Source organism: Miscanthus floridulus, chromosome 4 (genome assembly GCF_019320115.1).
Source record: "Miscanthus floridulus cultivar M001 chromosome 4, ASM1932011v1, whole genome shotgun sequence".
Classification (NCBI taxonomy): Eukaryota; Viridiplantae; Streptophyta; class Magnoliopsida; order Poales; family Poaceae; genus Miscanthus; species Miscanthus floridulus.
This window is the reverse complement of record NC_089583.1, coordinates 14037467-14053407: the sequence shown is the minus strand read 5'-3', so window position 1 is coordinate 14053407 and position 15941 is coordinate 14037467. Positions and strand designations below refer to the sequence as shown.

The window sequence follows — 15941 nt, the reverse complement described above, 5'->3', positions numbered from 1 at the left end:
GCCGAGGGTCGCCCTCGGCAAAGCCTTTGCCGAGGGTTAATGGGCCTTTGCCGTCTCGGCAAATAAGCCGTCTCCAGTAGTGATGGTTGCGTGAGATTTTTCCAGACAACCGGTGGTGGACTTAAAACTCAAGATACCGCGGGCCCGCCCCGGTGCCTCAACACTAGATTGTTGTATACGTCTTTATTCGCCAGCGGCAGCTCAGCTGTGCTGCTTTTGTTGACAACGATTTATACAGCCTATCAATCAGATCTGCAGTGTTAAAAATCCTTTTATTTGGAGCAATTGAAATCTACTTAATGGACTAGTCTATTTGTCTTCAAATTTGATATTTCACAACTTTCCAATGCTCAGATAAAAGCCTACATTAATGTCACGCCCCCAAAATTCACGTTTTGGGACGTGACGAGAAAACATTAAAACAAAAGAAAAGATTTACTTTTTTTTCTAAAATTTCGCAACTTTAATTATGTTGTCAACAATTTAGACGGTAGAAAAAAATGTGAGTTTCTAAAATATTTGCAATTTCATTTAATGGTTTCATGCCTTTGCATTGAGTTTATGTTTGAAAAATGAATTTAAATATTTTCCAAAAACTCCTAGGGTTTGATCCCAGCATCATCTTTCGAAATATCATACCCAGTCTCTAAAACCCTAACTCTGAATCAAGCTTTGATCAAATTGCTAAAACCTTGTTCAAGCCGTTATCAAGATCCTACTTAAACAATAGCCCGACTGTTTCTCTCTTTCCTCTTCCTTTCGGGCTCCTACTTCTTTTCAACCAAGTAATCTACAAAGCCCTCAACCTATGCTACATGATCAATCATTGTTTCTCTTCTCTTTCACACAATTATATCGTCACTTTGGTCAAGTCAAATCAAGCACCCATGTTAATCTCAATTCGAGTCAATCCCATGTCAACCAATCTCCCTCGCAAAATCCTTCTCGCAGGCGCAAACTTCTCCTCTCTTTCTTTAATAGACCAACCCAATCCTTGCTGCACCTTCTCTCGACTCATGCCCAAATCCACAATCTTAGCTCACTTTCAAACTAGCCCTGCACCTCCTCTTTTTGCTGATGGATCAAGTCGAGATTCTTTTGCAGTGTGTCAAGACCAAATCAGCCCAACATTCATCTCTGCTTTTCACCACCTCCTGGCCGAACCTCGTAGTATAGTCCTTCATGTGAACATGCAGCCCATCTCCTCTTCTATACTAGTGTCGCCTTCTTATCTCTTTTGCGAGAATATCACCACATCCACTTATTCCTACTTTAATTTCCCTCCTTTACTTCACCACAATTCCTCTCTAATTTCCCTTCTCAAATCTCTATTGAAATGCATTGTAAAGAGCAGCTCCTCCCATTGTCGGCTACATCCTCCTACTGCTCACACACCCCTACCTTCCCATGCAAAAATAACGGGAAAAAAATTAGGTGCAGTCTGGCTGCATGGACGCTCGGTGCAGACTCCACGCTGATGGAAGCCACACACCCTAGAAATTGATCATGTGGCCAGGAGAGGGACGGCTTTGATGCTGCTTCTATCTCATGCGCATCGGCTCCTAGGCGATGAGGCCATGCGGCTCCAGCTTGACTCAAGCCGGCCCAGGCTCATCCCCATTGCGTCGTGATGGCAACGATGCCCGAGTAATCTGCATCACCCCGCAATGTCCGTGATTGTTCACCGCTGCAGTTTGGTTTCCAACGCCACTCACCTGACCGCGACGCCGTCGTCCACTTGACACATTGAAGGCAAGAAGCATCACCATCGGCCTGCTTGTAACGTCCATCAGCACCATGGTCCATCCGACGCTACTGCTGATCTGCGGCAACCTGCCTCTGGTGGCTGGACGCCCGAGGAGCCGGCTTGTCGCAGAGTTTGCGCGGGCCGGGGGCGGGAACCAAGGTAGGCGAAGGCAAAAGAATATAGTAGAAGAATATATTTGGTTTTTATGACTAACTCATAATCCTCTCCTTTCTCAGTCACTTGAATAAGTACTAGCGACTGATGCCAGTCGGTCAGCAGCCAGACGCGACTCCGCCTCAAATAATTAGGCTTGGTCCAAGGCACGTGACACTATATAAGATCTTGTTTGGATACAGGTGTGTTAGAGTAGATTAGAGTGGGATTTATTTTATTTTCTATCCCAATGCACTTCAACATAGGTGAATTGAGATAGATATCGATGCATCCAAACAAATTCTAATGTGTGAACTAATCCATGCAAGCGAGACACGACCCTAGCCTGGTAGTGCATGAGTTGGGCACTGTCAGGGTCATGATACCGTGGGTGTCTCAAGGCACCGATTAGATAGCCACTCGGATGGCTCACGGTACGCCAGCTAGTATAAGCCCAAACGACCGAGGCCCAACTAAGCCAAGAGGACCATGCCAAACGCTGAGGCCGGACCCTGCCTTGGCCCCTATCCTTGCCTTAGCCGCACGCCGCACGAAGGCTCACGACATCTCCACCGTCCCGACCCCTGGGAGGAACGGGGGGAGATGGAGTCAAGCCAAGCGCGCCTGCTTTGACAGAAGCAGGCACGCTACGCTAAACCCGCAAGGACCGAGGAGACAGCGGTCACCTCGGTCCAGTCAGCTGCCATCCCTGCGTCACGCCGTAGAGACAAGACAACACCGCCAAGGGGTGACGGACGGTATGGTGACCCACTGTCCAGATATGACCCGACGAGACATATGTACGACCCCACCCACTACGGAATGGGATCCACGACGGAGGCCTTGACTTAGGGGCCATCCGAATCAACAAGGGCCACGACCCCGGAGCCCGGGATCGTGGCTCCCAACTCCACAAGCTAACAAAGACGACCAACGACCTGGGGGCGTCCACCAACTCTTGTACGACGCCCTCGGGAGATCAGGAAGCGATGAGGAAGGCCGCGGCGAAGACCACATCGCGCAGGACAGCTGGCAAAACACCAACGTGCCAACAGTACTGCCACGAACGACACTGTAGCACCATGCCACACCATGCCGCGACGCGGATAGAGGACCATGATGACAACCACGTCCAGACGTGCACCACAAGACGGCGTTGCTTGCAAGTTGAGTTAGCTAGGTTCCCTCCCTCAGGCTCACGACCCCTCGGTCGAGAGAACCTCCTTCTTCGTATGTGACCTAGCCCTAGACTCTATATAAGGGCAACCAGGGCACCCCATCTCAACGATCTCCGGACTCCCGAAGCTCTCATTCGGGCAGTCCATCTCCTAGCTCTAGCTCCATCTCCTATCTCTTCCACCATTCTTGCACCTCCATTTTAAGAACTTTAGAGCATTCAAGCGAGGAACACGCACTTGATCATCTCTAAGACCCGACGTAGGCATCCTGAACCAGTATAAATCCTCATGCCTTTCGGATGCTACCATCGTCTTCCTAGAGCAGCGTGACAATCTATAAATTCACCAGTCCAGTTTACAAAACACCGACATGCACTGTGGTGGATTTCCTTGCCATGGCCCAAGTCCACATTGATTGCTTAACTCTGTTACCAGAATAGGATCATCCTTTTGAGCAATGCTAACACAACTCCCCATGCAGTCGCTGAAGCAGTGCAACAACCGCATGTTACTGTAGCCGTTGCAACAATACTCCCCCCCCCCAACTTCCTACATCTCAGTCTCCTGAGATTGAGGAGAGTATTCAGGCGACGGCTTCTTCCTTCGGGTTTAGAAGGGAGGGCCCGAGAGGCAGGTAGGCGTGACGGTAGTGGTAGGTTGGGCCAGCGGCGCGAGCGCCGTCGAGAAGGTGGGGCTAGACAACTAGATGGCAAGAGTTAGGATGGAGGCGACGGCGGTGAACTTCAACGCTTTCCTTGTATTTAGCGTGGCGAGGGCAGAGGAGGGGAGGGGCACCAGCCGACAGCCCTGGCGGTGGGGATGCTATCATGGTTGGAGGAGGCAATCAGAAGGTGGGGCCTCCGAGAACGGGCTAGAGGACTAGAGGAGGCGGGCGGGAGGCCGGAGCGTTCGAGAACGGGCTAGAGGAGGCGGGAGGAACGATGGAAGACAACAACCCTAGGAAAGAAGATGAATTGGCATAGGGTTCGCTGGGGCGTTGGATCAAGATCCGACAACTGAGATTGATCGCCTTTAAAAAATGAAAAAATTAGGAACCTAAAGGATAGGAGATCCCATACTCCCCTACACGCTTATTGGGTAGGCCCTCTCTCCAACTTGGGCGCTAGGAGATCCTCCTCATTGATTGTCGTGTAGGAACAATGGTACGGCGCTTTGCTACCGATGTTAGGGAGAAGTAGGCTACACGTCAACTCCTGCTCTCCCAGGACTACTGTCCATGGAGATGTCGCACTCCCGTAAGAGCAATGATAATAATACAGTTGACTGCTAGCTACAAGAATCTTTGTAGTCTATACACTACACCACAACACCGTTTCACCGTCAGACATCTGACGCTAAAAATTATATTTGGCAATGGAAGATCTAACGTTAAAAATAACTCAGAGACCATCTGACGCTAAATTCTCATTTAGCGATTTAGTGTCTGTCTCTATAGGTATTCATATTTAGCGTTGAACCATCTGTCACTAAAGCCAAGTGTACCGTCAATCTATCTGTCGCTAAAGAAAATGGACCCCACCCATCATGACAAACCCTAGGTCCTTTACCAAATCCTAAACAATGCCGCCGCCGCCTCTTCTTTCATCTCCCGCAAGCCGCCTCTAGCTTTTTCCTCTTCGGTCGCGCCCTCCTGATTCCAATCCGCCTCATCCCACCCCATGCGACCATGGCGGAGCTCCGTTCCCTCATTTCCCCATCTCTTGTCTGGATTAGAGCGGCGGCAGCAGCTCGATCCCACCCGGCGGTGCCCTCTCCCCTCCACCTCGAAAGCCGGCGGCCTTCCCTAGCTCCCTTGCTGACGCATCCCTTGGATCCATCGAGGAGGCTGCGGATCCGGCGGCATCTTCATCCTCCCCACCGATTTGGGCGGCATCAGCTGACCTCCTCCACCGTCGATACTGGTGCGGGCCCGTCGACGTGGAGGTGAAGGTCCGTCGTCGTCGGCGAGGCCTCGATTTGGGGAGGATTCATCACCGGCGAGGCCACGATTTGGGGCGGATTCGGTGATGCGGCCTCGATTTGAGGCAGAGGTGGAGGCGGAGGCGGTGGAGGCAGATTGGAGCGTGCTTCGGGCTAAGGAGCGATGGGCCCTATGAATCCGCCGCCTGTCGAGACCCGGCATCTGCAGTCAGGACCTGGAACAAGGATCCAAACCCTCATGCGACACGACTGCCGCCCGCGCGGCTGCGAGGACGTCGACATCGTCATCGGCGACGGTCTCGAATGACTCTAGCTCCTCCAGGTACACGCTGCCACTTCGTCCGCCTGCCCCTCCCCGCTCTTCGCCCCTCTGCTCCCGCCGGGTGCACGTGCGAGACTTGTGTACGTTGCGCCGGTCGTTCCGTGATCCCCGACGTCGTGTTTTGTGGTCGCTCGAACATTCGTGTCGACCCTGTTCGACACGGCTATGCGTTCTGCCGGCCGCTCACTGGTGATGCGCGTCGTGGTGACTCCCTTTTTGCGACCGATGCCTGGCTAGGCACCTGCAAGGTTCTGGGCAAGGCGGTTGATAGTTTCATTCTCGTTCCTGCTTTGGTTGCGTGCTAGCAGAGCAGTGGGTTTCGCGGTGAGATGCCATCCTGCTAAAAATTCAGAAGCAAACCAACTTGTTCAATATTTGTTTCAGATTGACCTTATGTTTTGATCGATAAGAATAACTGTGTATTGCAAATCTATAGGGTGAAATTTGTAGTCATCATATAGTTCTAAAAACTAAAAAGATGAAACGGACCTACCTCAAAATCACCTGTTTCTCGGTTTGGAGATATTCTTCATCAAGGTATTTTACGAGGGTTTTGATTGCTTAGACGGACCATTAGCTTCATCCTCCACTGACACGGATCTGGTGATGCGACTAAAAATGTTCAGCCATAGGGGAAGATGCTTTGAACAAATTAGACTGAAAAATGAAAACCGTACCTGTCACCAAAATATTTCAAGTTATCAACAAATGCTTTGATAAAGTCAATAGAAGTGCTTAGCACTTCCTAGAATTCCAAAAGAGAATTCAGTAGAATAACTAATATTGGTGTGCAAAAGCTCGTAAATAGAAAGGCCTCAATAGCGTATCACTTCTTCGGAAAGTAAAAGTTAAAATAATTACCACGCATGCAGAAACATGATACTTAGTCAATTTCACAAAGCAGAGTCCACATCTATCCAATTCTTCGCTGCAGTCAACATAAGAGAAATGCCACTGTATGTCAGCAAATACTTTGAGCCTGCAACTTCTGAGAATGATTATTAGTTATCACAATGACTGCAATTTTCATGTTTCTTTTCCCTTAGTTCAGGGGTTCAGGGAGAGAGCCTACTTACTTGGCCTGCTTTTCCCTTAGTTCTTCAAACAAGGACTGCAATTTTCATGTTTCTTTTCAAAAAGCTGATCCCTGCACTGATAGTGCTTGCTTCTACTTTGCATGAAGCTATGGATCTTGAAAGTTCGTCTTCTTGGGCATGTCAGAAAATAAAAATAAACAAGTGAGCTGTGCTAATACAATGCATTTCTTAAACTAGAAACTAACAAATATAATTATTGACTTACCTCCATTTTTTCAGGTCATGGTCTGTGGGAGCATTTGAAGAAAAGAACGTTTCTGGACAAGAGTGATTTTGGTTATTTCCTCCCTGTTTTTACTATTGAGGTATAGTCTGGTACTCTTCCTACAATTTTTGCTAACTTTGTACCTCTGGTTACAAATTGACTATTTTTTCTTTCTAAGATATTTTCCTGATTCAGTTCAGAAAGCGTAGCAATTTTAATATTCCTATGTTATTCAGAATTTTTAACAGTACAATGAAGCTTGCTAGGAAAGATCGAGTCAACTAAGTTTGTATTCATCGATATCATCACAGTTTGCACAAAGTTATCTTACTGTCTCAAAAAAATCTTAAAGTTGTATAGTTACCTGAAATATGAAGAGATACATCTTGTAGCTGGGACTTGAGGGCATACACTTTTTGTGATCTGGTGCTTTTTGTGCGGATAAGATTGTTTTGCCATAATTTTTATAGCTACCTGTGAACAATTTACAGCATATATCAAAATATATTACATGAGTATGTAAAACAATTTGTAGCCAAAAAAACAGCCTGGTCTTTTCAACATGTAAAGCAAAATATGTAATACGTGTTCAAACCTGAACTAAGATGCTAGTTGTTGAGGCATCATTATCCGCTTTTCCATGTTGTAGTTTAGTTTTCTTCTTGGTCGTTCTGGTTGAAGATGAGACAACTCACTCAACCAATCAATTCCACACCAACTAGTACCACTCCCACCCAATCAGGATAAACATTATTACAAGGCTATAGGCAGGTCAGTAGGAATGTTATATGATTTAACTGGCATCAGCTTCCTGCTTTTGCTTTCAGTACATCCTGATCAAATTCATGTTCTTCTGACCGTATACCTGTGACCTAATTCAATGTGCCTATGTCTTGTGCAAATCTATAGGCTGAAATTTGTAGTCATCATATAGTTCAAAAAACTGAGAACCTCTTTTTCAGAACTCACAAAAGATTTTGTGTTGATCTTTCAACATAAAACTGCTACCTGGTAACCATTGCGCTGATTATAGAGGCAATGTTCAGTAACCTAAACATGTATGTTTGATTTTAAATTACAAGTCTCATATATAATTCTGTACGTTAGCTGATGGTGTTACAATTTTTTTAACCTAAACATGTATGTTTTATATCTTGGACTATAATGTTTTCAATGAGCTAGTATAAAGTTCCTAATTCAGCATGTCAAGTTTTTAATACATAAAGTTATAAATTTGTGAGTATGAAGTTTATGATGCTGCAGTACAAAGTTATAAACAGTGGAGATGGTAGATCATTTGGATTGCTTGAGGTCTGACTTTTGTGCTTTTATGCTCGTTTCTTCTTTTATTTTATTTTATTTTTGCCTGATTGTGCTGTGCTAACCTTTTGGATTATTATTTCTGCCCCTCATATAAGCTTCTCTGGTTTGGCAAAGATGAGATGTATTTTTAATAGTGAGTTTATGTGAATAGTTAGATAACAACTTGGTGTTCCTGGTTCTGGAACATGTTGGAAATTAAATGTAGTTCCGTGCCTTTTTTTATGGTCTGTTCCTTTATACTGAGGAAGGAGATCATTATCCCAGATTAATCCTTGTGCTTGAGGATCAAGGTTGCATTTTTGACAATACCAGTCATGTTCTAACCACTTTTTGTGTGAGGATTAAGGTTGCATCTATCAAATAGCAACCACCATGTTCTAGATGTTTTGAGAATTGAGACGCATTTCTGCAACATATCATAATTTAGCTGGCTGTGGTGTGCTTAAAGCCCAGCAGATTAAAAATTACAAGTTGACTGATGATGGAGGAGCGCACCTATGCTTTTTGACAGGTTATCTTATTGTAGTGGACGGATGAGTAGTGTCTGTAGGCTAACAATTAGTTGGTAGTTTGATGTCTCTCGCTAAGACGACCTAATAGCATCCAATAGATAGCTGATTAATACAATAGTTCACTAGCTAATATTTTTTAGCTATCTATTTTTTAGCTTTTGGTGTGGTTTGGATCTGCTAGCTAAAACAACCACCTAAGACTGCTTGGATCCAATACCACCCAATAGTTAGCTAGTTACTATAGTAGCTAATACTGAATAGGAAGCCATGCGTTCCATGCTTCTTTTTTGTTTCTGGTTATGTACTACTGTGCTTTTAATGCTCCGTTTTCTATAAACATCCCTTTCCTAATTTCATTCTTTTTTTCAAAATTAGGAAGATGGTCCACAAGTTGTGACAGTAGAATTTTTGTGATGAAGCTCATCCAAAGCCATGATGGTGAAAGCCAACTATTCAAACCGGTAACTATTGTACCACCCCATCTCCTTATATGAGTATAAACTCTGTATATGTGTATTCTAAAACACTCTCTGTTTTCATATTCTACACTCTTTGTATGATCCTAGAACAAAACCAATTTTTTGATCTTATTTACATATATATGTGTTATGACAGTTTCAAAGTGTATATTGGATCACATTTCATCTTTTTTACATTAATAAACTGTATTCTTTGCTATCTCTTTGTTCTTTTTCCCAGTATCCATTGAGTATATTGTTTTTAAAATTCAGGATTCATAACGCCTCATTGCAATCCTTATAAACATTTTTTTAAAATATCACAACTGCATCACTTCTTTTTGACCTGCTGGAGAAGTACAGGGAGAGCCATCTCGTCTGCAACGACGATATCCAGGTAGCTTATGCAGCTCTGTGTGTTGACAGTAGCACCATGGTCCATTGGTCCATGGATGCCAAATTCAGAAACAGGGGGTGCTGCCTGTTTTGTACTCGTCCTTTTCTTTCTATACTGTGCCGATGAATGAACAAAAACGATGCAGGTGTAATTGTTGCAGGGAACAGCCTCCGTGGTCCTAGCAGGCCTCCTGGTGGCGCTCAAGGTGGTTGGCGGGACGCTTGCAGACCACACTTACCTGTTCCTCGGTGCCGGCGAGGTCAGTTTTGATTATATGGTTTGATCTACATTATATACTGCAGCAGTGTTAATTACCTTACCTCTTCTTTCTCAAAGTTTTGGATTACGCACGGGCTGCTTTTCTTGGTGAAATTGACATGCTTTTGTTGTCTGCTTGCAGGCCGGGACTGGCATTGCCGAGCTCATTGCTCTCGAGATGTCAAAAGAGACTGGGTCTCCGATCGAGGTGTGCCGCCCGAAGATCTGGTTGATGGACTCCAAGGGCCTGATCGTGGCGTCGCGGATAGACTCGCTGCAGGCGTTCAAGAAGCCGTGGGCGCATGAGCACGAGCCCGTGGCGACGCTGCTAGAGGCGGTGCAGTCGCTGAAGCCGACGGTGCTGATCGACACCTCGGGCAAGGGCTGCATGTACACCCCCACCTACCGCAGCTACCGGTAAGGATTAGGACCATGGCTGGGGGTTGTGGCCGGCGCAAAGGAAAGGAAACGGGTGAATTATTATTACAGACAGACTACAGAGTGATGAGTGAATAAAAAGTTGAGCTGATGATTGTTGCAGCTAGAGGAGTGAGTTTACATATATACGTTGATTTCTACTGTATTTCATCTTGTTCCATACTGATGTACAAGACAAATTCATTTGGTGCTTGACTTTGATGGATGTTATGTACAAGACAAATTGGATGTTATATGTATTGAGCTGCATGTGATATGTGTTTGTGTATCTTCATGTGACATGTGGACACTATATCAGCATTGAATATCGTTTTGATATGTGCTAAAAATTGTATTTTTTTATATTAAATTGTTCTGTTGAACAGTCTGTCACTGTAAATGTATGGAGTGTTGGATGATCTGACGGTGAATGGGGTAACAGATTATCTGTCACTAAAGAGTGGCAATAGGCTATCTGTCACTGTAAATATTCACTGCAACAGACTATCTGTCGCTAAAAGTACCCTCTGACGCTAAAGATTTTTAGCGACAGGACTTATAGCGTCTGCGCAAGTTTGTTGCTGTAACTTTTTAGCATCAGTTCATCTGTCGCTGTAGCCGCTTTTAGCGTCAAATCGTCCATCGCTAATCTTGGTGTTGTGGTGTAGTGATATCTTAGCCCACCTATATAATAGTTAACTCTTCACCATTAATACATGATCCACTTGTCTCTCTAGTTAAGTTTCTTCGTTCTTGTGTCTAAGTCGGCTGTAAGATTACAGCTCGTTTCTTCTCTCTCCTCTCCTATCTTCTCTACCTCAACATTCAGCATGCTTACAGCATGTTATTATACTTGCTCTAAGTCAATGCTGTGGCTTGGAGTTACAGTTGATTGTGCGGCGACCTGCCCTGCGCCTGCACATTCACCCACGCCTAGCCGCTGGCTTGACTGCTGCCACATGCGGCCACCCACACGCTTTATGTCCGCCCTTCCTAGGCCACACCTTACCTTCGCGGCGCCACCACCCACTAGGTACGTGTTTTGCGAGACGCCCATGCACGACCGAGAAGAACCTCCTCCTGCGATGTGGGAGACAATGCAGGAAGGGTGATGGGAGATCGTGGATAAGGTCGAGGTGCAAATGGTCATTTACCATTTATCTTAATATTTTAAAATCATCCATTCATTCAGATTCCGTATCACGAAAGTTTAGGAGTAGCTATTACAAGTTGTTCATCGAACAAATTGAACAAATGCTCCTCCCGCGTCGTCTCTCCAAGGTGACTCGGGGGGCAACACCCACTGCCGCCTCGCTCGACCCCCCACCAGCGAGCTCCCTCGGCCGCCGCCGCTGCTCGCCGACGAGTGGTGGCGGCGGCGTGCGGTGCTGCTCAACAACGCAGCCTTGGCACCCTTGCATCTCCTCCCTTCCCCACTCTCTCCCATCTTCCCCAGAACTCCCTTCTTCCATGGTAGACAAGGGGACCGGCGTGGTGGCGTACCTATGCCCTACGAGGCCAGATCCGGTGCCTGCATCCATGGATCTGCTCTCTTCGAGGCGGGCCTTGCTGCTAGCGCCAGAGGTGACGGCGATGGCGTGGCAGAGCATGGAAGGCTGGCGGCGAGCATGAAGCTCTGGATCTGGGTTCTCTAGGCCCAGATCCAGCGGCGGCATTGCGCACTCGGCTGGACGCGGGCTGTGCGGCGTCGTACTCCTGGTGGCGAGCATGGAGTTCGAGCTGCACAGAGTTTCAAAAGCCGACAGGGTCCGGTGCCCCCTGCCCAGATCTGCCCTGTGGGGGCCGAGCAGGCGCGGTGGCCGGCGGGCAGCATGCAGTCGGTGGGCACGTTGGGGCACGTATCCGATGGCCTCTGCCCCGGATCTGGCGCGTGGCACCGAGCGCGCGGCGCGGTAGCGACTAGGCGGACGAAGGCCCCCGAGGGCGCCCGCCTATGCAGCGCCGAGGCGTCTAACTCCGGCTCCCTATCCCTGCACGCACAGTAACATCGATGCAGCGCGGAGGGCGGTCCCGCGCGTGGCCGGCACTGTCTGCGGGCGGGCGAGCGATTCGATCCGCGACTCCAAGGCGTGCTGCTCCGCCACGGCTTGTTCCCAGCGATGGAGGCCGAGCTCGGGGACCCTGCGTGGGTGACGCCTATGCGGCCACGGGGCTGGCGCTGGTGCACTTCAACATGGACGTGTTCGTCGGGCCTGTTCTCATGGGCCCCGCTATTAGCGCGATGGTGGTGTCCGTGTCCTCGTCGGGATCCGGAGGCGCCGCTGCACGCGCTCAACGGCCTGGTGGAAGCCATGTAGAGACCACTGATGGACGAGCTCCTTGCGTGGGGGGAGCTCCACGCATTGTGCGCTCCTGTGCTCAGATCCGCGCTCTGCGCAGGGTACTACGGCCGCAAGGAGGTGATGGATGCGCTCCTCGCCGAGGGCCTCGTCAAGCACCTCCTTTGCCTGAGACGATGTGCTATAGTTCACGGGTTTGGGGAGCTTAGGCAAAAGCCATGCACGACCCTGTCTGTGCGACCAATGATGATGCCCTCTCGCGCCATTTACTACCTTGGAGGCATTGATGTGTAGGCTGCCCAACCCATGACTGTAGTACTATTCCTGTCCTCCACGTGAAAACCTAGCTCTAGTTATCTGGAGCCGGTGGTGGTGGCGTCAACAACGTCGTGTCCCTCTTGAGGGCGCCACTGTGGAGGGGCAGATTCTGGCTCCCGCTATCGTGATGGCCAATCCACGCTTGATGCATCTACTAAGCAGGTTCCAGGACGCAAGCCCTTACGGGCTTGGTGCTCTATTCATCGATGGTGGCGTCCGTGGACGTCATTCTCCTTCTTGAAGGCATCGATGCAAGCATACCTGCTTCCGTGTGTGCCCCCACGTGCCCTTGTGCTCTCCTTGGTTGCTCTCCTCCCCATCTTGTTGTTGGTATGGCTACCCTCCTACCCCTTGGCCTCTGCAAACACTATTTGTTGTCTGGTGCTCGTCACCAACAGCATGCTCTGTCGTTCTCTACATCACTTGAGTGCTTCGCCACATCATATGCTAGGTGGCGGGGACCTTGATCTCCACTCTGGATCTCCTCATTCTCCTCCTGGATTTGATGCTTCCTTCCCCCAAATGGCGTTGGCGGGCGTTGGTTGGAGCTCAGATGCACTCTTAGGCGATGCTACTCACTACTGTCGCATGTTGGCTCCGACACAATGCCTTGCAGCTTCCTGGCTGCCATCTGTCGGATCCCACTCAATACCTTACGTATGTGATGTGGAGCTCTTCGGAGTATGTCTTTGGTGGTGCCATAGGTTAGGAAGTTGTGCTTGCAGACGCTTCGACCAGTAGGCGGACTTAGTAGCTGAATCATATTGTGTTTGTGGTTGTTTTGTTAAGTGTTGTATTCTCTCTCTCCTTAGTCCTTATCATGTACCTCTCGGAATTTTGTATTGGGATTGGCGCCATGCCCTTTCACCTCCCGGCTAGTCCGGCATCTGTGGAATGAAATTCAGGTGGGGAGGCCTTTCTCCCCCCGGTGTGAACCTAAAAAAAATACTCCATATCACGGAGATCATCGTAGGAGCAAACGGTGCCGGACATTTGAAATGAAAAAAAAATTCCGAGTTAAAAAAGATGAGAGAAAATCATCTTTGGCCTTCAATGCAAGAAAAAGAACACCATACCCCAAAATGAATTAACTAATAATATAATAGACCACAAAAATTAACCTTCTGCCATCCTCTAGTCATCGAACAGAGGACAGAGGAGGCCCCTTGCTATATTCTTCTAGACCTCGTGGTTGCGGGTCAGGGTGGGCATAATTAACCGAAACCGAGAAACCGAACCGAAAGAATCAAAACCGAAAGAACCAGAACCGAAAAAATCGGTTCCTTATTCGGTTCTAAATTTTGAGGAACCGAAATAACCGAGAAAATTTCGGTTCCTACTCTCGGATAACAGAACTGACCGAAAGAACCAAAATTCATGAATTGTACTTCCCTTACTAGTATTTTGTATGACAATGTTTGATTTTTGTGTGACGTCTCATACTGAATTGCTATGTATTTGTGTTACTATATTGCTATTGTTCCCTTATTAATTATTATAATCTAAATTAGAGGTGGTGTTGTCTAAATTTGCTTTAAAACCTGCATTTTTTTCTTGTCTTAACCTTTGCTGAAAAAAATCGGTTAGTTCGGTTAGAACTACAACTGAACCGAAATAACCGAGAACAAAAAATGCTCGGTTCCTAAATTTTATGGAACCGATTGCTTTCCATTTTCAAGGAACCGAATTTCATCGATAACCGAGGGAACCGAACCGAGAACCGAACGCCCACCCTAAGTTGTGGGACAAGGCCAGAAACATAAATTGCCATAGCCCATAGCCCTTCCTCCATCCCTTCTGTTGCAGCCTGGTAGTCGTTCCTACCGCCTACGCGAAGCTGCCCAATTAGGCGGGCCGGCCTCGTCAATGGGAATTGAGATTTGGAAACCGGAGCTCTGCTCTGGTAGTCCAGTCCCATAATTTGCACTGCGGGAGAGGTACATAGATCAAGTAGCGCGTGTAATAATGTCCAAGACAAACACAAGTCTGCGGAAGGCTCACCTGAAATCACAAGTTCACAATAGTGTACACAGAAACTGCGTTCCATACCAACAAGGGAATTCTTTTTTTGGAAGATATATACATGCATTCAAGAGGAAAAGCAGCAGTACTTAGGTACAAAAGAGACACGGCTGGACAACCAGCTTTGATGTTCTCAACAGTATTAAATAAGACGATATATACAACAATCACGTATATTTAACTGTAATTTGGAATTGGTTGGAGTTGGTCCTCGACCTCCCATCATTCTCATCCTTTAGCTGCTCAAGTACCGTGCCGATTAGTGTAGAGTTGTCTGCAGGACACTGGAGCGTAACCTTTTTCAGCTTGGTCAAGTGCTCAATGCTAGCGATGCGCCTCTCCACCACGTGTATGGACCTGCGGGCGCCAAACCACAGTTCAACCATCTCAACCATTTCCATCGATCCTTCCTCAAATCGGATAACTTTGGGTTGATAACCTCCAAGAATCAGGTCCCTGAGCGCCAGAAATTTGTAGCTGCTGCGTGCAACCAGCTCATCACCCCTGTAGCAATCCCAGTGCAGGTACAATGCCTTCAGGTTGGGCAGCTTACACGGGACATCAAAGAGCTCTTCACCAATAAGGGTTGTACGCAGAGTGATGAAACTAACAAGATGTGCCAGTGACCCGATCCACCTAGGCAACCCATTTTCGATGTCAGCTGTGATCAAAAGGGTTCGGAGGAGTCGCGGTGGTGTTGGTAGGTCATGGAGAAAGTTCAGTATCTTGCCACCATCATCACTACTTCCATGTTGTCCTATAGTGAGCCACCGGAGGGAGTGCATCTTACTTATGGACAGAGCAAGTTCTTTGAGAACCTCCTTATCAATGGCCTTGTTGTCGTCGATGGATAAGTCTAACTCCTCCAGTTCCTCAAGTTCACCTATCTCTTGGGCAACTTTAGAGTCATTCCCAAGACATACCCTACGCAACACATGTAGAGCCTTCATTTTGCTTATTCCTCTAGGCATAGTCCACATAGTACCCCAATGACTTTCCTTGTGGGAAAACCGTATGTCCTCGAGTTTCTCCAGCTTTGTGATTGTTTCTGGCAGTTCAGTAAGGAGCGTGTAAGCTAGATCAAGCGTCTGTAAATGCTCTAGATTCCCGATCTGCCTAGGCACCTTGCTTATCTTTGTATGCCTCAAGCTTAGGAACCTAAGTAGGTATAAATTGCAGGCGTAGCTCAGATGCTTGTTTGTTACTCGTCTAGGTCAAGCACCATCAAGAGGACAAAGTCGCCTAGCTTTTTCAGGAGCTTGTGTTGCCCATGGAGCTGGAACATGCTCAATG

At 47.5% G+C, this 15941-nt stretch overlaps 2 protein-coding genes across 8 annotated transcripts; one reads left to right on the top strand and one right to left on the bottom strand.

Moving 5' to 3' along the window:
• The first annotated feature begins 4639 nt into the window (after window positions 1-4639).
• Window positions 4640-10285, top strand: LOC136549455 (NADP-dependent malic enzyme, chloroplastic-like). Of its 7 annotated transcripts, none has more exons than XM_066540735.1 (7): window positions 4661-5341; window positions 6525-6579; window positions 6658-6743; window positions 8858-8939; window positions 9295-9333; window positions 9494-9592; window positions 9734-10285. In XM_066540735.1, exons 4-7 carry the CDS (start codon window positions 8892-8894, stop codon window positions 10010-10012), a joined length of 465 nt encoding a protein of 154 aa, XP_066396832.1. In that variant the 5' UTR covers window positions 4661-5341; window positions 6525-6579; window positions 6658-6743; window positions 8858-8891; the 3' UTR covers window positions 10013-10285. The 7 variants fall into 7 exon arrangements, 5 of the variants coding, with proteins under 5 accessions (XP_066396832.1, XP_066396831.1, XP_066396835.1 ...); XM_066540734.1 differs by having other exon boundaries at window positions 8854-8939; XR_010781910.1 differs by having other exon boundaries at window positions 4640-5341; window positions 8854-9333; window positions 9479-9592; window positions 9734-9783.
• A 4530-nt stretch (window positions 10286-14815) lies between these two features.
• On the bottom strand, window positions 14816-15598 carry LOC136548073 (disease resistance protein Pik-2-like). Its single transcript, XM_066539718.1, has one exon. It carries the CDS (start codon window positions 15596-15598, stop codon window positions 14816-14818), a length of 783 nt encoding a protein of 260 aa, XP_066395815.1.
• Window positions 15599-15941: the final 343 nt, after the last annotated feature.